The sequence below is a fragment of the Vigna umbellata genome, chromosome 9 (genome assembly GCF_029865625.1).
Source record: "Vigna umbellata cultivar VRB3 chromosome 9, Vumbellata_1.0, whole genome shotgun sequence".
Lineage (NCBI taxonomy): Eukaryota > Viridiplantae > Streptophyta > Magnoliopsida > Fabales > Fabaceae > Vigna > Vigna umbellata.
This window is the reverse complement of record NC_142173.1, coordinates 22,149,681-22,173,071: the sequence shown is the minus strand read 5'-3', so window position 1 is coordinate 22,173,071 and position 23,391 is coordinate 22,149,681. Positions and strand designations below refer to the sequence as shown.

The window sequence follows — 23,391 nt, the reverse complement described above, 5'->3', positions numbered from 1 at the left end:
TGGAACATCACTAGAGGATTTTGAAGTAAGAATGACAGGTGCAATTTACTACACTAGTCTTTAAGAAGTAACATATAAATGTATTCCTTTATTTGAGCCGTGTTATAAAATTGTGATTAAAGTTTTAGATTAGAGTCATATGGGTAAATGTTACACCGTTAATGTTAATGAATGTCAATCATTTGAGTTTTAGTTTGATTTTAGTTTGATTTTTATAGGAAATGCTTGTTGAATAAGTGATTGAGTGATGAGAGCAAAGGGAAAGTCTATATTAAGAATTGATTGTATAACAAAAATTTATTTCCATAATCTTTATGATATGTAATTATTGCTCCTAAATTATATTAGTTTTTCATTTTTTTTTTGTGTTTGTTTGAGTTTTTCTCTGCAAGGAATAGATGGTAATGTTAGTATAAGAAGTGTGAATGGTCAACGAAGGCTTGAAGTAGTGGTAGAGTAAATAATGAAGTTTGTTTTCATCTTTAAAGTAGTTTTTGGTTCTTTTGGAAATATATTTCTTTTAAATACAATGTAATGATATATATATATATATATATATATATATATATGTGTGTGTGTGTATTTTTTAAGATTTGGATGATTTTAAGCAATAATTTGTAGAAATTTTGGAATGTTACAGTGAATGGTGTTAAAAAAAATCTAATATTAAATTGATTCCACATTTTTATTCTTAAGTAAGGTATTTTTTTAATTGTAAATTGATTTTACATATTGTAATTATTAATTATTGAATAATAACTGTATTGTTTAAAGACAATTTAGTTTAAAAGATGAATATAAGTTTGATTTTACTTTTTATCGATCAACTTTGGTATATTTGTAAATTTGGTTTCTCAACCTTTTTTTTGGCTTATTGTATTTAAGTTAAACTAATGTTCCCAATCTATCAATTGATAAGCAATTAAATTAACACGACCAATAAAATGTGGGAAAAATTAAATAATATCAATAGATAACTTATTTTTTTCCACTATTTATTGATGATATAGATAATTAATTGCTTTTGAATTCAAGGATTAATCAAACTTTTAACTTAAAAATGATATGATGAATAAAAAAATATCATAAAAAAGGTGCTTAAGTCTGAAATATTAATATTGTATTAGCAATATAAATATTATTAATATTGAATTGAATAATTCTGGTTGGCAAAATTAGGTGAAATAGCTTATAGTTTATATTTTTTTTTTGAAAAATCAAAACAAAACTGATGGAAAAGATAACTTTTATTTTAAATTATAAGAAAATTCGATAAATAAATTTATGAGTTTTTTTAGTTCACTAAATATTTAATTAAATTTTTTGATCTATAAAATCTTCTAAATAAAAAATCAATTTAATTTACCTTTCAACAATCTTCCAATGAATATTCAGTTCATTAAAAAAACATTTTTCTATAAATTTATAATAAATTACGAGAGACTTATATTAATTTAGCATGTGCAATTAACACAATAAAACTTATAAAATATAAATTATATAATAAATTCATATTACTGTAAAATAATACTATTTTAAACCTGAATTGCAAAACTACAAGTGTATATTGAAAAAAAGAAAAAAAAAAAAATTCTGTGGAGGGCTTTTATATAATTTTGTTCTCAGCTCCTTTTAGACTTAAAGCTCCGGCCACCGAGAGGAGTTACCCCACCGACAAAGACAGCTCGTGGGAAAACGGAACCTCCGTGATCACCGCCGCCGCTGCCGGAACATTTTCGACGGTTATCGGCGCCGCTAAGTGAAGAATTTTCGATGCCGGATTCAGAAACAGTGTTTTCATATTCACATTTAGTTAGTTATGTGAATATTTATTTATTTATTTAAAATTTGGGTGATTTTCACTTTTAGTTACTTCCGCTGTAACTGAAGACGAAACTCTCAAAGGCTGAGACATTAGAGAATGTCGAAGGTTGAAAGCAGCATGGCTCGGGTGGTTTTGGAGCCTCACGCGCAGTTCGACCTCACCGCCCACTCACGCGCCAGTTCTATTCGATCGCTCGCACTTGCCACACTGCCGGATGCGAGACGGGACCGTTCTACTGTCCTCTACGTCGGAACTAACTCTGGAACCCTCTTCTCCCTATCGGCAGACACCGACGACGGTGACGGCGCCCCGAACGATGCCGTTCTGCGGAAGCTATCGTTTCTGCGGAGCGTTTCGGTGAGCGACGCCGCAGTCGAGTGCATTTCGGTGATCGAGGAGTTCGGGAAGGTTCTGTTGCTCTCCAATGGGGCTTTGTTCTTGGTGGACTCTGAGCTCTCGAATCGCGCTTCGAAATTGAATTTCTCGAAGGGAGTATCTTTGGTCACGAGGAGGAGGTTTAGGAACGGCGAATCCGAGAGTTTGGGTTTGGGTTCGGGTTCAGGTTCGGGGCTAGGTTCGGGGTTAGGGTTGTTTCAGAAATTGAGAATGAACTCAGTGAAGGAGGGTGAAATGCACAGTGAGGGTGGTTGTGTTTTTGCGGTTGTTGTTGGGAAGAGGTTGATTCTTGCGGAGCTTGTCTTGGGGAATAGGAATGGGAAAAATGAGAGGGATGATGGTGGTGGTGGCTCTCTTGTGGTTTTGAAGGAGATTCAGTGTGTTGATGGGGTTGTTAGTGCCATGGTGTGGCTTAATGATTCTATTGTTGTTGGTACTGTAAATGGGTATAGTTTGATTTCCTGTGTAACTGGGCAGAGCTGTGTGATCTTCTCGCTGCCGGATGTGTCGCGGCCGCCAAGGTTGAAGCTTTTGCACAAGGAGTGGAGGGTGCTGTTGTTGGTGGACAATGTGGGGGTTATTGTTGACGCACATGGGCAGCCGGTGGGAGGGAGTCTGGTGTTCCGGCATGGGTTGGATTCAGTTGGAGAGATTGGTTATTATGTGGTTGTGGTGAGTGATGGGAAGATTGAGTTGTATCATAAAAGGAATGGTGGGTGTGTTCAGGTTTTGCCGTTTGGTGGGGAAGGAGTTGGGCGATGCGTTGTTGCTAGCGAGGAAGATAGGGATGGGAGGATTGTTGTTGTTGCCACTGCTACCAAGGTATGTTGTAGTTTGAATCTAGTGCCATTGAGATCATAATTTAGTTGATTGATTATGTACTTGTGATATTAGCTTGGACGGTCGGTTTACTTTTTTGATTTTTTGGTGCATGTGGAATAATTGATTGTTGGGGTAATCTGAATATGGAGTAGCTCATAATAACGACTGCAATTTTACGTGCCTCCTTCTGTCTCATAGTTTACTGTATTGGTTTTTCACACCTTAAGACTTGGATACTTCATAGATACATATAGGTGAATTATGAGAATATTTGTGTTGGATGCATAAACCAAACGCAAGTATAGGTGCTCAATAGCCTGTAATTGATTTTAGTCCTAGGTTATATTAATGAATTTAGCCTCATTAAGCTTCACACTACATTGCTTAAATAAAAAGGTCAACATATAAATACATAATTTTTATATAGTGTAAAATTAATGTCACCCAGCACAAAAGGAGGTGTGTGGCTGATGAACAAAACAAAACGTGAACATAGACACCAATACAAGATCAGAACAAAGGCAAACATGAAGGCTTGAGCAGAGATCAGATCAAAGAATGCTCAAACACAGGACAGAGCAAAACATTAAAACAGGGTTCAGAAGTTCTGAACAGAGAACATAGTCTGCGATGGGAAACTTAGCTTTGAGAGTTGGGAGAGGAATTGAAATTGGTTGTAAGTGTCTTCCATGAGCAGATAGTCGGGAGACAACAAATTATGTGAAAAGGGCATCCACCATGGAAATATAATAAGAAAAATCATTAGAAGAGGGAACAGGGAAGGTCCTCACAAGTCACTATACACTATTTGAAAAGGTGATTCACTGTTAATAAGGAAGCTTGAGAAGAAAGTTTATGTGCTTTGCCCGTATAACATGCTGAACAAAAAGGCATAGAACTTTCACTATAAAATGGTATATTCTAATCTAAGGTGCCAAGTATGTAGTACATTGCGATTAAGATCTCCTGATCTAAGGTGCCAAGTGTAGGCACTGCCTGTAGAACAATTATTGGAAATAGTGGTATTAATACCAGGATTACCAGAACAAACAATACTCAGGCATAAACTGAAGACTTGAAAACTAAAGAGGCCATCGGGTCCAACATGTTCATGAAGAAGAACTTCCTAGGATTTTTGAAATTTAACAAAGCAATGGTTGGGAATAAAACACAAAATAGACATTGTTATCTGGACGAAACTTTCCCACACTAATTAAATTCTTGTGTATTGAAGGAGCCTATAAAAGTTTATTGAGAGTTAAGTGGATTTTCAGATTAAAGAGTGAAAAGAAGGTAGTGGAGCCAGAAGAGTGTATGTGAAGACCTTGCCCATTGCCTACAAAAGTCTGATTAGATCCTTCGAAAGGAGCATTCTATTGGATGTTTTAAGCGAAATTTGTTACATGATAGGAAGTCCCTGAATCTGTAAATCAGGTCTAACATGCAGATGGTTCAGTGTTTGTGACCATAGCCTGTGGTTGGGTGGGATGAATATATTGATATGGAATGTTAGATGTGTTGGAGGTCTCACATTGACTAGAGATTAGGTCAATTCACCATATATAAGTGGGTGCAAACCTCACCTTACAAGCTGATTTTGTGAGATTGAGTTTGGTTTAAAGTATACATCTTAACATAGTGTCAAAGTCATGGTTAGAGCCTATCTTAGCGAAATTTGTAGTTTGTTGGGTCTATTGTTTCATTCGCTATCGGGTTACCATCAGATCACCCATTAATATCTAGTCTCACGTATGAGATGTATATGTCTTAGCGTAAGAGATGTGTTAGAGGTTCCATTTCGACTAGACATAAAGCCAATTTATAATATATAAGTGTGCAAACCTTACCTTATGAACCGGTTTTGTGCGATTGGGTTAGTCTTAAAGTATCCTAACAAGATGTTTGAGGCCAATGTGAAGTTGAAAAATAACCAGGAGCAGCTATTGAGGAATTCACCCAAGCCACATTAAATGTACAGGTCATAGATGATGATTGATGTTGTAAATTTAACTTGTGATAACATAAAAGGGAAGTATGACCATATTTCAAGCAGACTTGGCACTACATAGAACTACAACCTCCACAGCCTCTTCCTCAACTACGAAAGCAACCTCCTCAATGACAAAAGCAACCTCCTCTTCCTCGTCTAGAACCAGTAAAATCTGTCTGGTAAAACTGAGTATTCTGGCCAATGTTGCTGTGTTGATTTTTGTTGATCATGAATGTGAGGAATGAGCCAATGAATGTTAAGCAATATTAAGAGAAAGGGTAGAATATGATCCTTTCATATACTTCTGTAATTTGCAGTTCTTTTGCAAGAAAACCTTCAACTTCTTCAATAGTAACAATATCAATTTTTCTTTCAATAACTACAATAACAAAATCATATTCTAGAGGAAATCCTTCGAGAATGGAATCCATATGTTCTTTTGAGGAAGCAGGATCTCCATCTGAACAAAGAGAGTCAATAAGAGACTTAAGAAGAAGAAGAAATTCTCAGTAATAGTAATTATCCAAAAAAGAGTTTTTGAACTTAGAACACAATTGACATGCTTTTTTCCTAGTTTAATGATGAAAATATGCATGTATCTTGACGTGGATTACATATGACTGAATACATCCAAGCACCCGCCACAAGACAGTGTTGGAAAGAGACAACTGAAGCCATACAATAAACATTTAATCTTGTGGTTCTCATGAAAGATACTTTGTATTTGTTAGAGTAATTACTGTTACATATCATCATTAAGGCTAGTCTGCCAGACCAGTAATGAGTAGTACCTAGTTCTGTACCTAGAGGTCTAGTGCAGACTCTTGGTGTTCCATGTACTCTTGCTTTTTCAATATATATAGAAGATAATGAGAGGGATCTGTTAAGCCCTCAAGCATATATTTTTATCAGTTTTTAATCTCAAGTGTATTAAGTCTATTAAGAACACGATCTTTTTCTGTAAGAAATCTTGATGAAATTTGACGAGCAACCATGAAATGATGCAAAGAATGTGCCTTCCTCACATGTTCAACCTGTACAAAGCAGTTGTTTTTATCAATTTGCTCTGTAATTTGATGTAAAAATGCTACTGGAGCATGCACCAAAAATAGATGATTGAGAATCTCCTAGTGAAGTAGGGGTTGGAGTAGGATATGAGGAGTTTTAGGATTGATGGAAGCCATGAATGAGGATCAACTACCTTCGGATAACATATTGAATTAACAAGAGTGATTATTACTTGGAGTGAAAGACACAAAACTCAGTAAACCTTTGTTGCAAAACACATGTTTATAAGGACAAAGGAAACACGAATTAATTGACAACTGTTTATTTGTAATGACCTACAATTGACAACGGTTCAATTGTAACTAACTACAACTAACAACTAACAACTAACAACTAACAACTATTCAGTTGTAGCCAAGTGTTGTAATTTGGGGTGTTCTGTGCTCCAACGTGTCTGCACCAGGAACGATTTGTGAATGCCAGGCAAAATAGGGACCTTGTGATGCAAAGTGATATTGTTTGGTTTTTTGTTATTCTATTGCTTGTAGTTTTGTTAATGTCATTTAAATTTTTAACTGTTGATCATGCCTCAATTAATTATTAGATCCTATGTTGTGTTAATTTATTCTGTTGTCGAATTAAAAATAATTTTGACTGTGGTATTCCTAGCTCAATGAAGTATTTAATTTTTTTACATGTCTTTCTAGGTAGTGTGCTATCAGAAATTACCTTCTGTAGAACAAATAAAAGACCTTCTGAGGAAGAAGAACTATAAGGGAGCCATATCCTTGGTGGAGGAGCTTGAGTCAGAAGGGGAAATGTCAAAAGATTTGCTTTCGTTTGTTCATGCTCAAGTGGGATTCCTCTTGCTTTTTGACTTGCATTTTAAAGAAGCAGTGGACCACTTCTTGCTTTCTGACACGATGCAACCTTCTGAAGTATTCCCATTTATAATGCGTGATCCAAATCGATGGTCCTTACTGGTACATTGTGTTTGTCTCTATTTATATCACTGCCTTAAGCTTTGTTTCAAAATTGTGTTTTTTTTTCCACTTTGCAATGTTTTGTTTTCGTTGAGACAAGATAGTGTTTTTGACCTATATTTTTAACTATTATTTGGATTGTCAGTTTTAACTGTTGTCCAGAGCCTTACTTTTAACTTTTAGATCCTTATTCATATATCAATTTCTAATCCCTTCTAATAAAAAATTGGAAGAAAAAAATCAATATTCAATATTAATTTTCTACACAAATTTAAATAGAGATATTTTAAGCACAATATTTTAGAACAATAATAATATTAAAAATATTTCGATTTTAAAATCTGTAAAGTTATTTGCACAATAATAATATTTAAGTAATATATAATAATAATAATAATAATAATTTTGATGGTTGGTTATTTAGTATAATATTAAAACAGTAGCCATCTAGCTATATGCCATTCTGTCTTGGGAAAAACCCAAGTTCTACATTGACTAGAAATAGTGTCAAGATATTTGGGGCAACCCTCATTTAGTGAACCAGCTTTGTGGTTGGATTACGTCTATCTAAATTAAAATTTTAATATACTGCTATAGTGTTTTTGGGAGTGGCTGCTTTGTGTTGCTGACTTATGTTTGTGGTATGTAATATTTTTGGCAAAATATCAATATGCAAGGCGTATAAGAAAGTATTGTTGAATTTGAGTAGCAGCAATAGTGGTTCTATAGTGCTATTACATGGCGGATCCATGCTCTGCTATCCTAACTTTCATTTGATATGCTGACTGTTGAAGTGACTATCATGGCTGCTATGGTTCTTGCGCTTGTGGCATGGTTTGCAAAAAGTAGTTGTGCTTTTGAGAGGATAGAACTTCAGAAAAATGCTGCAAAATACTACAAGCTACTCAAATAAGTTCTTTTATCAAATAGGTTTAATATTAAAATAAGCTAGTCAAATGAGCCAAAAGCTAGCTTAAAAAGCTTTGCTTAACACACTCATAATGGTAGAAGTTCACTCTTGTGATACCTTGGGCAATTTGATGTGCTTAATTAATTTCAATCAAATGTACTGTATTAACTACTAATTTTTCTATTAGGTCATGTGGGCTATATTGTGAAATGTGGTACTTGTCCTGAATACATATACATTATTCAACTATTTAAAATTTGTGCTGTATGAATGTGGTACAGATGTTCAAACTGGCTTTTGTAGGTTCCTAGGAATAGGTATTGGGGTTTGCATCCTCCACCAGCCCCCCTTGAAGATGTTATAGATGATGGCTTGATGACAATCCAAAGAGCTTCTTTTCTGAGGAAAGCAGGTGTAGAAACAATAGTAGATAATGATCTATTTCTCAATCCAGTGAATAGAGCTGATTTATTGAAGTCAGCAATCGAGAACATTAGTAGGTCTGACTTCAATTTTGTTATTATTCACTTATTTGTTTCAGTTTTGGATGTTGATTATATTCATGTAGTCTATGGTAATTTAATACAATACAGATTCCTACAAAAAGCTCCTATATCCTGTACCAGGACTTTTGGCAGATTATAAAGGAAAGTTTACATAGAAGAAGATCGGAATATACTGAATTTGGGTTTCAGTCTCATTTCAAAATTGCACCGTATATTAATAATTTTTGTGGAATCTGTTGTTATGGTCTTTGACTTGTTTTTGTAACCATCTTTGTTGATCAATATTGTGTTTAGGTATTTGGAGGCCTGTCGAGAAAAAGACCTAACCGAATCAGTCAGGGAGGGAGTTGACACTCTACTAATGTATCTCTATAGAGCTCTAAATTGTGTTGAGGACATGGAGAGGCTGGCATCTTCTACAAACTGGTGTGTTGTGGTACGTGCAAATTAATGTTATTGTTTTTAAATAAGCTGAGTTCTGGATGTTATAATTGTTGAATTTACAGGAGAGAAATAGAGGGAGGTGCATGGAGTTGTTTAAGTGAAAAATTGACTGACTTATTGAATGATACTTAGATTATGCAGAACATCTGTATCTATAATATTGATTCCTAAATACTCAAGAATGGGTGCTACTTCCGAAATACTTATTCTTTTTAATTTTAAGCATTTAAGATATAATACATGAACTGAACATTATTCTAACATGTATTAATTATTTGATTGAAATGATTTTGATACTTTTTCCTAATTAGCAATGTAAAAAATAGTAAATGGAGTTGCAGATATTATTTCTATGTAGATTTGAGGAATTACTTTTTCTTGTTCCTGATATGATTATTTCTGAAGCTCTATGGAAAGAAAATAGCATCAATAGCAAAATGAACACGAGAAACCACAAACCTAACCTACTTTGAATGTCAACTGCAAGCATGAACAGGAAATGAGAAGATTCCCTTTTCTAAATCTATGCTGCCTTTTAATGGAAACATAGGTTGCTTGAAATAATGGGAGTTACCTGGAGTTGCTTGAAATAATGGGAGTTACCTGGAGTTGCTTGAAAAATGACCTTATGGAATGCATTTCTCTTTCAGGAGGAATTGGAGCAGATGTTAGAAGAGTCTGGGCACCTACGGACACTTGCCTTCTTGTGTGCAAGTAAAGGAATGAGCTCAAAAGCTGTGCATATTTGGCGAATCCTAGCAAGAAATTATTCATCTGGCCTGTGGAAAGACCCTGCTTTGGAGAATAGCACGCAGGACAGTGGGGAAAGCCTCATTTCTGGGAGGTCAATTGCTGCAGCTGAAGCATCAAAAATTCTTGAGGAATCTTCTGATCAAGAGTTGATTCTACAGCATCTAGGATGGGTACGAGTGTTTAGGTGTTTGTTGTTCCAACTTGATAATTTGATCAAGTGATCATTATTCATGTTTTGAATATTTTCATTTCAGATTGCAGATATTAGCCAGGTTCTTGCAGTCAAAGTTTTAACTTCAGAGAAACGAGAGATCCATCTTTCTCCTGGTTGGCCTTGATTCCATGAGAATTTTGTGCTCGTTATTTGGATTATTGTTATGCTTTGATACTTTTTATTGAGAAATGTAAATTATGACTAGTTTGGACTAGTTGCTTTAATGAATATTATCATCCAATGCCTAATATACTCTGCCAAAAGGTTCTCGAATATGATAGTCGTTGTTATGTTTTTTTTTTGTTAAGTTTGTTTTATTTCTGAAACCATCAGTGATGTGTTATTCCTTTCACACTACAGATGAAGTTGTTACAACCATTGATCCACAGAAGGTAGAAATTCTACAGAGGTACGCCATTGTGTTTTCTGTCTGCAGTATGCTAGCAAAACTAAGATGTTTAAGAATTTTATGAGGATGCTTATGGTTGTTGATTTGAAGGATTTGATAGAGTTATTAATTCTTCTTTTATTTCATTTTCATTCCTTTTATGTTTTGCTGACTATATAATAAATATAACCACTGATTAGAGTTAGAAAATGTTACATTAGTTAGGCTACATTTATATTTCCTGAACTATTACTATAGAGTGTCAATATTAAGTTACTATTGCTCATCACATCTCATCGTTGCATCATCATTGTAAAATTCGTTCAGGACCTGTTTTGATGCCTTCTCTCTTTCTAGTTTCAAAAATGTTTCTCATTCAAAATCTATTTAATATTTTAAATTTGCTTACAAAACTGATCCCATAGAATCTAAAAATCAGATTAACAATGTTTTTGTGATTCTCTTCTGTTTTCATGATGGTTGAAAATGTAAATGTCTCCTGGACGACTGATGTGCCATGCTTTTTGAATGTAATTCATGCTCTGATTTATCTGGTATAGCAGTGAATCCAAATGTGGTATGCTCTTTGAATCTAGTATAGTAATAAGTCCTGTTTGATTTAATGCATGCTCATTGGAAAATTCATACCCACCTGAAATCCTGAGTCACTCCCAAATAAGGTAAACTGACTCTGTATGCCTCCAAGATATTAAAACTCAATATATATAGAGAAGAGCTTCTGTGACCTGCATTCATAGAGCTTTTAAATTTTTATATTAATAAAACTCTATATTTAGAAGGAGAATCCCTTTTCTTGTTTCTCTTTATTCTGTTCCCATAATTTCTTTCAATTTGGAAGCTCTATAGTACCATCATCCATGACACGAATCATCTTATCACTAATGCAGCCAGAGTTTCTAAGTTTTCTAAACCTCCATTTTATTAGCATTTTAAAAAATAAGAAAAGTCTAGTGATGAATGCAATAGTAAAAAATGTTTTTAGAATTCTAGAAGGAAGGAAAAAGTACAAACTTAGGTATCTTGTATGTACATCAAGAATGAACTCTTGTTTGTAAAATATAGACAATTTAATATAAGCTTTGAACCTGAAGGAGCCTTCACTTTCCTCTGTAAGTAGGAAATAGACTGAGATAATTTTTTTTTTCTATTTATTAAAATTCTAATACTTTGGTTTATGCTCGGTTCTTGTATTTAGGTATCTCCAGTGGTTGATTGAAGATCAGGACTGTAATGATACACAGTTGCATACGTTGTATGCCCTCTCACTTGCCAAATCAGCAATTGAAGTCTTTGAATCTGAAAATATCTCTAAGACTCTGGATAGTGAAAATACGGAGACAAGTTTGGCTGTGTCCAAGAACTCAATCTTTGACACACCTGTCAGGGAAAGATTGCAGATTTTTTTGCAATCTTCAGACTTGTATGATCCAGAAGAAGTTCTTTATTTGATTGAAGGATCAGAATTGTGGTTAGAGAAGGTAATTTTGAAACTTTTGATGTTTTCTTGGGTAATAACAATAGTTCTGATACCATATAGAATAGTTCTGATACCATATAGAATTGTATATGTTCTGAATGAATTGTGTGTCTAATGCAGGCCACACATCATGTATTTATAACATAATATAGAGTCAATTATAATAAATACACCTAATAATTAAGAATTAATCATCCTAGTTTTTCAGATTATGTAACACCTAATTCCCTAGAAATCTGTAACCGGTGATTTTATTCTAACAGGAGGATTAACATTCTTTACTTATTTTTTCTTTACTTGACAGGCTATTCTATATAGAAGACTGGGGCAGGAGACTTTGGTCCTCCAAATTTTGGCTTTGTAAGTGTCGAATTAGCTTCAAAATTTGCACTAGCTTTCACATAAATTCAGTCAAAGCTATGAAAGTACAAGTTAAACCCTTACGTAAATGAGCAAATTACAAGGTCATAATGCTAAAACTCTAAAGGTTAAACAAGTACAAAACGTCAGAATTCAAGCTTAAATATTTCAAAACAAACTAGCTTACTCATAATCTACTGGGATGACATGCAAACAGACTCAGAGAAGAGAATACGTAAATGCTTGATCTAAATTGCACTGCCAATAACCGTCTCCCCAGTTTTAGACTGACAATGGTATATACATTCTGTTCATCATATAACAACATGTGCATGCCCTGAATAATTTATCAAGTAAGGTGTATCTTTTTAAACTTTGCCTAAATGTGATATTATGCTGTCCAAATTAACAAGCCACTGGTGAACTGGAATCTTGTGTGTTACCACCTCCGTCCCGATTTTTAAGACTCATTTAATAAAACTTGTTAACCCTTTTTGTAAGACTCCTTTGTAGTTGAATGATGCATTAATTATTTTTTTCCTAAAATACCCTTAAGTAATTGACATTTTCTTACTTTAAAATATTAATAAATATTTGAAATAAATGAAATAAGGTTTCTCTTTTCTACTCTGATTTGAGAATGTAAGTACTCATTTATATTAAAGTCTCACTCAACTACTTTAGCTTTAAATATACCAAAGTTAATTTTGAAACAACAATACAAATTATTGATCAATTTATTGTTTTTAACTAATTTTCTTGAAGAGTGTGAATTTGTTGAAAGGATCTTATAAATAGGAATGAAAGGAGTAATAGCAAATATAGAAAAAACCAACACCCAATGGACCCAAGCAAGACAACTCTAGTAAATAGTGCTGCGTTTGTGTGCATTTTTTAGGATAGAAAATAGTAAACAATGAGAATAGATGAAGAACAGACCCAAAGGCAGAAACAGGGTAATTTGTTGCAATAGAAGTGTGTGATAAATAGACCAATAAAGGCAAGAAAAAATTTGGGATTTTCTCGTGATCAATAGTCCATGGACATTCAAAGAGTAATATTTTATATTTTTTGAACTTTGATTCCATCTTTGCACTGCACTACCTTTTTGGAGCAGGAGTTTTGATCTCAAATGCTGTGATTTTGGAATCTTGATTTTATTATGTATACTAGCGAGAAATGTGATTAAAATTGACCTTCCAATGATTTGATTCATTTAAAAATTTGTTTTTGATTGGGATGAAAGAGGATGTTTTATCCGTATATTTGACTGTCCTCTTTAAGTGGGATAAGGCTTGGTTGTTGTAGACAAAATAGAAAACATGAATATGTATTACGCTTTTAGAAAATATTTATCCTTTTATGGTGTCAAAGCTTGCAGTTTCTAATAATTTGTAAAGAAAAAACCTTTAAAAGCATTGGGAGATATAAATTTACCATATTCTGTTCAGACTAATGTCATTGTCTAACGCTGGGAGTTCTGCAATCAGCATGGTTCCATTGGATATGTATTTTAGCAAACAGTTGAATTTCTCATAGATTTAGGAATGTGAGGTTTAATGTGAACAAGGTTAAACACACGCAGAAAAACCAATTGGCATACAATGTCTTAAAATCAATAACAAGGACTTTTTTTTTCTTTATTATTATTATTATTATTATTTATTATTATTATTATATGGTGGCTCCCAGGAAACTTGAAGACAGTGAAGCTGCTGAGCAGTATTGTGCTGAGATAGGAAGGGCTGATGCATACATGCAGTTTGTCTCGACTTACCCTTTTAATGTTTTATTTTATTTATGCTGAGATTGTTTAACAAGTTCGTTTTAATGCTCTTTTTTTAATGTCCTCAGGTTGCTTGAAATGTATTTGGACCCACAAGATGGTAAGGATCCCATGTTTACTGCTGCTGTTCGCCTACTCCATAATCATGGAGAATCATTAGATCCGTTGCAAGTTTTAGAGGTACTAAACTCACTATATTAAGTTTTTAATCAAATCGTTCGCAACATCTAGATTCTGCTGTGTGCATATTTTGCACCCTACTCCACTGTAAATGGATAAAGGATCTGTTGACATGAAAATATGTGTACCTGTTAGGAATATCCTTACAGATAATGCCATGATTTGTATTTAATTAGCAAAGAAGGAAAAATATAAAGATGAATGTGAGCAATGCTCTTCCCCAAGACAAGATATATTTGGACTCCAATCAATTCCCAATTCCACAATGTCTCCTTCAGTTCTGATTCTCTCCCCTATAACAATTCTCTCTCCTTGAACTCACTCCCTTCTCCCTAAAATAGCTAATTCTGAATAGACACAAGTTTCCTTTTGGGCCTATGGGTATAGATAGACCTTGAAAGGCATCTCTTGATTGGGTTGATTCCTTGCATTGGAAGAGTTCCTTTAGATTATTAATATAAAAAATGATTATCCCATATAAAGCCATCAGGTTTTAAACTTGTTCAGCCCTTTGGTAAGGATTGAAGGGTTGTATTACCTCCTCTCTTCTAATGTTGTTCTCAATAACCTCTTAGGTGAAGGTATATAGATGGTGTATTAAAAGTTCCTCCACATGCAAGATCATCTTGGGTTTGATGTTGGGACATCGAACAATGCAATTGTATGACTCAGATCATGTTGAAATTCAACACTTGTGTAGAAAAATAGCGGTTGCAACATATGAACTCTTGAGTTTGTCATGGGGTCTTTAATACCAATATCAGTGGTGTACTATCCCAAACCTCAAACTATTAGGTGATGTCTCATGAATAGTTTTATTATTTTTTATGAAACAGTTATATTATAAATTAATCAATGGAGCTGCATGCGCAAGCCACTCCGTAGGCATATTGAAAATGCTAAGTTTTATAATTGTCAGTGATGGATGTATCTTTCTGCAATTAAAGGACTCTATCTATTAAAATGCAGTTTGTCATTTTTTAACTATATTTAATTCATTTCAGAGTTGTTCTTAATTTTAAAGTTTTGGTTTTATAATGCAGAAACTATCTCCAGATATGCCACTTCAACTTGCTTCTGATACTTTACTAAGAATGTTCAGGGCCAGAGTTCATCATCATCGTCAAGGACAGGTACTTACCTGGTTTTTTTCCAGATGGATAGATTGTCCTAATCTCAGGTCTTTTTCCTACGTGATAGAGAAAGAAAAATTAAACTCCACTCAGGGTGTAGTGGCTTCTGTCAAAAATAATCAGTAATCCCACGTTATGAAACTTCTCTGGAAGTTCGGTTTTTGGCAAATATAACTGTTTTTTAAATGCTCATAGAACAAGTATGACTTATTTTTGTTAGATACTTTTGGTATAGTCTTTACAGCAAGCACCAGTTTGTATGGATGTAATGTAACCACCAAATTCAGTAATTTCTGAAATGAAACTAATTTTTACCAATAACTCCTATATGCCATCTTCCCCAGATTAATTTTTCTTTGTGCTCTGTAGTCTGACATTTCAAGGTTGATTTCTTCTTTCTGTTGTCAATCACGTATTATGGGCTTGTGATCTTAGTTAGAAATTCTTTCAGATTGTGCATAATTTATCTCGTGCTGTGGACATTGATGCAAGATTATCAAGATTGGAGGAGAGGTCAAGGCATGTTCAAATTGATGACGAGAGTCTCTGTGATTCCTGTGATGCACGGCTTGGTACGAAGCTATTTGCAATGTATCCCGATGACACTGTTGTATGTTACAAGGTTAGTTACTCGAGCTCTTCTCTCAATTCATGCCTCAAATAGAACTTTTGTCCCAAACTTCCATGTCTCACCACAATCTTGCTACGCTGTTGCCAAATGTTTGATTTTAGGACACTTGATCTTTATTCCTCTGCAACAGAGTAAATGTAGCAGCTAAACTTGTTTCTCCATTTCTTTATAGACCTTTCTTGAGCTCATCCATTTCATTCTCGAAGTAATGCTCCGTCATTTTTGTTAACTAATCTGTTTAGTATAAAACTTCAGCTACAATTTTTTTTCTCTTAAATTCATTGTTTACTGTTCATGCATTGAAAGAAGAAAATTTTCCTTAATAACATTAGCAAGTATATCAGGTTGACTTATATTTTGTTTATTTGTGCCTCATTTTTCTAGCACTATAAGAATTTAAATTTCTCACTTATGCTTTTCAATCCTTTGTAGTGTTACCGTCGTCAAGGTGAGTCAGTGTCTGTATCAGGCCGCAATTTTAAGGAAGACATCCTATTTAAACCGGGTTGGCTCGTGAGTAGATGATCTTTAAACTATGTCGTAACTAGATGCAACTATTGCTTGGTTGAATCCCAGAAGCAGCTTCCACTTCTTATACCAATCCAAATTCATTCAAAATTTGGAAAAGGAAATTGGTTGATGTAAAAAGCTTGGAGGATCAGGTTCTAACATTCTAAGCTAAAAGAGTAGAAGTTCATATAGTTATTATCCCATGATGTTACTGTAAATATCTGTTGAGTTCTCCATTGTACTCTCCATACCTTCATCCCCCTTCGGCAAATTTCTTTGTAAATTTGATGATGTAAAATGTAATTTTTTGCCCATAATAATCAGCTGTTTTAGTTCACACGTCAACATACTTATGTTTGCATCTCTCTAATACAGACAATGAGTTGTCTGCAAATATCTCATCTTGCACTCTTTACATTATAAAACGTTTCCTTTAAAATGAAGGAAAAAGAAGTTGAGGATAAAGAAAAATAATCACGTTAATTAGAAGACGGACGATTGTAATTGTAATTCATTTTAAATTTTATTATGTGCATGATTCTGTTACAATTTAATCAGCTTATTTCCTAATACACTTGATTATAAGGGTATTTTATCCTCTAAAGTGTCTCTTGTTAGGGCCGGGATGACAACAAAAAAACGTGTTTTTGCATATATCTGCAGGTAAGATTATTAATAATATTATTAGAAATTAATTGAATCAATTTTTATGAAATAAATATTATACTCCTTGGTCAACAATCATAAGGATAGATAGAATTTTTTTTCCCTTTCATTGTTATTTTCACTATTTTATTTCAATTCTTAAACTCTGCACATTATTTATATATTTAAAAAATATGATACATTCTAATTTTAAGAGAACATTACAATACACGTTTGCAACCCGCCCCTTTTTTTATTTTTTATAAATGACATTGTTCAATATATCTCAAATAAAAATTGGATTAAACAATTCTGTAGAAATATATTTTACTTTAATATATTTGGTAAAATCCTCTTTTCTTATCGAAAAAGTATAGTATACTTTGACACTCTCCAATAAAAAACACCCTATACAACCATTATATTCATATTTTAATCATACTTTCTTTTATTTTTTAATTCCAAATACTAATGTATATATATATAATAATTAAAGGGAGTTAAATGTTAACAATTATTTTTTAAAATTAATTCAATTTATAATTAATAGTTAAAAAGTATAATTAAAATGTAATATAATGATAATTAAGTTGGTTTTTTTTTCATGGATAAACATGAAGAATCGTCTTGATTTTTATAATCATGAGATTTTTAGTTCAATCAGAACTAAAGCAATAATCCACAAAACACTTCATTTTTTTTCTACACCTACTTGACATTAACAAAATTATATTTTTATTTTTAAATATAAAATAATTTAAGAAGAATTAAATAGAAAAATAAATATATAAATATGTTTAGATAATAAATAGATATAAAAAATTAAAAGATATACATATACTATTTTGAAAAGTTATACTTTTTAACACATTTTTTTATATTCATTTAATACTATTTTTTTAAAAAAATATATATATAAAAATCCATTCTTTTATTAATTTTTATTCTTTTAATATCTATGATATAATGTGTAAAATGATTGTATGAATATAGACATGTATCACCTTACCATTAATCTACCATCTTTATTTAACTGCAAAGATAGTTTTAATCACATCCCAAACTCAAACTTTTCCACTTTAGTGCCAACTGAGTTAGGGTTACTGTTGAAGATCCTTCATCCTTGATAGCATCAACAGCAGCATCTTTCAAAATTTTCATTCTATGAATAATTTCCTTGCCTTCTTCTCCCACCATCAGCTTCCTTATGATCCTACTTATCTCTTCCCTTTCCACAATCCCATTCTCACTAACCCTAACCCTAAGAGCCACTTTCAAATCATCACTCAGCAGAACTGCATTCATCTTTTGCTCAGCAAAGAGTGGCCATGCAATCAGTGGAATCCCATGCACAACACCTTCAAGTGTTGAATTCCAACCACAATGGCATAGGAATCCCCCAATTGCACCATGACCAAGGATTTGAACCTGTGATGCCCAATAAGGCACCACCAACCCATGCCCTTCTGTTCTCTTCAAAAACCCATCTGGTAGAAACTCAAAAGGGTCCTCATTTCTGGCACCAATGTCTGAAATAATGCCAAACTTGTTAGGTGGTCTTAACACCCACAAGAACTTTTGGCCACTCAGTTCCAATCCCCAAGCAAGCTCTTTTATCTGTTCATGAGACAGTGTGCCACCACTTCCAAATGAAACATATAACACAGAATTGCATTGTTGTTTGTCCAACCATCTCAGATATTTTATGTCATTGCTGCTTCCCTCTCTGCATGGATCCTCTTGCACAAAGGGTCCCACTGCATAAACACAAGGGATTGTTCCTTTCTCCTGTTCTTCTTGCAAGGCTCTTATGATCCCTTCTTCCATCTCCAAAAAGTTGTTAACCAATATACCATCAGCTAAGTAGAATCTTTCATTGCCTTCAAAAATATGTTGTCAACATATATATTCATAATTAGTTTCATCACTCAAAAGATTCAAAACTTCCTTTTTTTATCAGCAACATAGAACTAAATAAATGTGACAAATTTTGAGGTATCCTAAACCCTATACAAAATTATAGTATTTTGACATCCAAAATTCACTCATATCCATTTCATTTCAGTATCCTTTATTACTTTTCACTTTTACTTTTTCTTTACAAAAAGTGTATTTTTTTTTCTGTGACTATTTTACTCTTAAATGAGTTGTTGTCAAATGGTGGTGACAAATATCCTTCTTCCTATTATTATGTTATATTCAATAGCAGATTACTTAAAGGATATTACAGATGTTTGGTTACAATTCAGTGAAACAATTCACATCTAAAACATTCAAAGCCTTAAATACAGATGTTTAAATAACCACTTTTACAACTTAAGTTTAACAATACAGATGAGTAGTCATGAATAAAATACTATTATAGTTACTGCATAAGTAATTGCTAATTCAAAATTGTCAAGTCAATACATCAATGTTCATTATAAAAGAGAGAAAACAAAAGTAGATTGAAGCTTTCATTACCTTCGAGAAATTGTTTATATGCTGCACCTGATCGATTCTGAAGAGGGTCGGGAAGATCAGTTCCATGAATCGGTATGCAACCAGGAATCTCTATAGGTTCTAGCAGGTCTCTGTACTCACAAGATATTGCCTTGTCAAGCATAGAAGAATACAAACAAAGCGACAGTAACATTGCTGTGGATGGAAAATATGAGTAGGACAACACATTGAGTTCTTTGCCAAAGGGTAGCACTTGTGTTATCAAACCATCAGAAATGATTGCAACAAGCCTTGAAGTAGCATGCAGTGCCTTCAATGCATCATAGATCAGAGGTAGAGAACGAGAGATTGTGACCTGAACTTGGATTGCAGGGTGAGTGTCATGTGGAAGATCCTCCAAGTTAACTGGTGGAAGGAACATCTGGTTTAGGGTTAAAGGAAGAGAATCAAAAAGGGCTTTGGTGTTGTTGCAGGGTGAACCAAATGTAGGGTTAATGCATGTGACATGAATATCATGGTGGAGATGAATCAGTCTCTTAGAGAACTCAAGAATTGAACGTAGATGACTGTATACTGGAACTGAAACTATTGCTATGTGAGTTTTGACCTCCATTGATTAACTATAATGCAGTTTTTCTCACCAAATATATTTCATGGTTTATGACAAAGCTGGTGAATTTATAGAGATGCAAGAGTTCTTCAGTTTGCTCATTCTCTCTCTCTATCTTTGAGTTTGAAACATCTTCTAATGTGTAAGTTTTGAGATATTGTATTGTAAAACCACCATTTTTTTCTTAAAGTTTGTGGAATTTAATGAAACTGATCCTACATATATTTTATGTTACAATACATTTCTATTTGAACTCTTTGAAAATGTGGAGTTATAGAAGAAATATTTCAATAAATAAATGTGATTAACTTCAACAACAAAAAATGAACTGACAGTATTTTATGAATGTGTGCAATTAGTTCACCCTAGTAAGAATGATGCTTGATATTTCATAACATCAATTACTTAATAAATAAAAAGTTATTCTCACATATATTGAGATAATCTCTATAACATTGTTGATGGCCTTAATGGTTTCCTTAAAGTTTAAACTGATGGGTATGCATGATAAAATATAGAATTTTAAATTTCTTAGTGATATTTAAAAAATATTATTTATTATTTTTAACATTGTTTTGTATATATTAAATTCGTGAAAAATATTTTGATGAATGAACTAAATTATGTTTTCCATTTTGGATTTCTCACCTATAATTTTTTGGATAGTTTAATTTTTAGGTTTTTTATGACTACGTTTTCCTGGCTTGTATTTTAATGTGGTACAAAACTTTGAAATGATCAAGTTTGATGCAATAGTATTAATTAGCTTAATCTATTATTAAACTCAGGACATCTCAAACTTGAGATATTAGACAATTTTTATGCCACTTTGTTAAAACTAGTGTTAGAGGTTCAATCTAAAATTATAATTAGCTGCGCATGACTTATATTATAAATAAAATTAGACAAAATGTAACTCATAAATAAAATTAGACAAAATTAGCACATAAATGATACTTAAAGTTAGCCCAATTGCAGCCTAGCATCATATAATACTATAAACCTGTAAAACATAGGATTGGATGTATTTTAATCCTTAAAATATGGATATGGATACTTTTTTTTGGGTGCATATATATATATATATATATATATATATATATTCCTTTTTTTCTAAAATTTTTGCTTTTTTCCTGCTAAAATAAGTGTAATAAAATTGTCAAGTCATCAATGAACTGGATTGTCATATTAGCACTTAAGTTATTTGATATGAAATTAACTAAATCTACAAATTGATATTTAGTGTAAATAGTATTTTTATTTGATTAACTATAATTCAGCTTTTCTAAATATTCAAAACAGATAAGATTAGGATTGATTTAACGAAGGTTATTTTTATTTATTTTTAATATTTTATTTATTTAAATTAGTTTCGGTCTTTTTAGTAGCTGTTTCATGGTTGAATTTCATTAAAGTATATTTTGTTGTGTAATTCATGAAAATGAGATACCTTACCTCAATAGCAACAATGATTAATGGTATATCAAAAAGTTGGAATCTTAATAAAAAAGGGATCATATTCCTCTTGAAGCAAAACCACTTTTCTTTTTGTGATAAAGTACTAGTGTTTTATCTCTTCATACCTCGTGTCCTATAATTTGAGGATAGAAAACATTATGTTGGAAAGAAAGTGGTTATGAACCAGTCCTTCCTTTTCTGAGTTTTAACACAGGGTCGCATGGTCTCGCTTAAGCTAAATTCGCTTAAGTTAGATTGACGAGACAACAGTTTTAAAAGGATTCGCTCAGGCACCAAGTTTCACCTAAGCGAAAAAACTCTAGTGGCTCAAGCTTAGTTGCATGACATTGTCGCCAGGCGAGCAAAGTTTCGCGCAAGCGAAAATGTTCCCGTGGGCACCCTAAGTTTTAGCCGAAATCTCGCCTAGGCAACTTAGTTTTAGCTTAAGCGAAAAGGTTCTAGTGCATATCTCGCCCAGACGAAAAGGTTTAGCTTAGGCGAAAATACTGTCAGCATGCCACGTAAGGGCCTCTTAAACGACATTTGTCCAATTTGAAAGGAAGCCTCTATTTGTTTCAAGTTTTCAAAAATAAAGACCCAATTGAGACATAGGAGACCTATTTGAGATTCTGGATGAAAAAAGGGACCTACCAAAACATTAAACCTAAACAATAACAACATAAATTATTCACATTAATAATTAAGTTTGTACTTTTCCCAAATTATAGGATTCAAACAACTTTCACATATTAGTTTAAAAGGATGTCTTAAACAACAATCATATTTCTCAACAAGCTTTATAGTTAGTTTTACTTGTATAACCTATTTAGCTTTACATTTTAACAATATAATTTACTTGATGTCATAATGAAATAATTTTACATTAGTTAATATAAAAGTAAAAAGGAATTACAATATTCTTATTTTCGATACACCACAAGTTGCATAAGCTATCAAGAAAAATAAGATCACTAGTTTCACATCCAATTTTTAAATCTTCTAATGGAAGTTGATCAGCCAAGTAAATGTAAAAATGACCCATGACTCCAGTATGAAATTTGTTTACGTATATGGACTCTAGTGTTAGAATTTCACCATCTTTAATCTTGATAGAACCAGGTTTTGGATAACAAACCGACATTGCAACTAGGTAACCTCTTTCATTTTCTGCTGCTTTTCCTGTCCCATACTTTGGTGTTGAAGTACATAATACCCTTCCATCCTAATTTAATAAAATTATAAAGTTAGAAAAGATAGTTAAATCCTAATTCATTAAAATCTTAGATGTAACATACAAATCCTAATTCATTAACATACTCAATCATTAACATCATAAACATACAAATCCTAATTCATTAAAAACAAGTTTTAAATCTTGATGTAAAAATATTAATCTTAGATATTCAAATACAAGATTTACATTAAAAAGATATGTTTAGAATTAATCAATACCTTTGATCTATATTAGAGTTAAACTTCTTGATTGTTCTATTCATATTTATTTAGGTTTCAAAAACATTTTTCGACACTATGAAAATACATAAATATTCTATCATGAACATGAATAATAAAAATATAACGTAAAGAAAGATATTCTCCATTTATTATATATATATATATATATATATATATTTATAGATATATATCTATATAGATGTATATTATACGTATAAATATAAGACAAACAAAATTATCGTGTCTTCCCACTGCTGTCGTGCTAGTTTTAAATAATAAAATATTAAAAAGTTATTCATGTCTTAAAAGTATAATTAGGTGTTTGATCCGATTGAAATGCAGGTTGATATATATTTCATGATTTTCAATGAATAATATTTGAAGCAAAGGAAAGAAATTTTTTGCCAAGACGCTATTATTTTAATAACATGATTTTCATTCAAC

The 23,391-nt window shown here is 32.6% G+C and overlaps 1 protein-coding gene and 1 pseudogene across 2 annotated transcripts; one reads left to right on the top strand and one right to left on the bottom strand.

Annotated features, from left to right (window-relative positions):
- The first annotated feature begins 1,597 nt into the window (after positions 1-1,597).
- On the top strand, positions 1,598-16,682 carry LOC124847913 (vacuolar sorting protein 3). Of its 2 annotated transcripts, none has more exons than XR_007029659.2 (14): positions 1,598-3,043; positions 6,749-7,024; positions 8,238-8,434; positions 8,735-8,876; positions 9,535-9,807; positions 9,892-9,964; positions 10,212-10,260; positions 11,456-11,738; positions 12,042-12,097; positions 13,790-13,858; positions 13,952-14,063; positions 15,107-15,196; positions 15,689-15,818; positions 16,260-16,682. XR_007029659.2 is itself a non-coding variant. In XM_047325504.2 (14 exons), the coding sequence occupies exons 1-14, from the start codon at positions 1,922-1,924 to the stop codon at positions 16,350-16,352; spliced, it is 3,006 nt and encodes a 1,001-aa protein (XP_047181460.2). In that variant the 5' UTR covers positions 1,602-1,921; the 3' UTR covers positions 16,353-16,682. The 2 variants fall into 2 exon arrangements, 1 of the variants encoding a protein (XP_047181460.2); XM_047325504.2 differs by having other exon boundaries at positions 1,602-3,043; positions 15,648-15,818.
- Positions 16,683-18,029: 1,347 nt separating this feature from the next.
- On the bottom strand, positions 18,030-20,037 carry LOC124847922 (hydroquinone glucosyltransferase pseudogene; annotated as a pseudogene).
- Between the last annotated feature and the right edge of the window lie 3,354 nt (positions 20,038-23,391).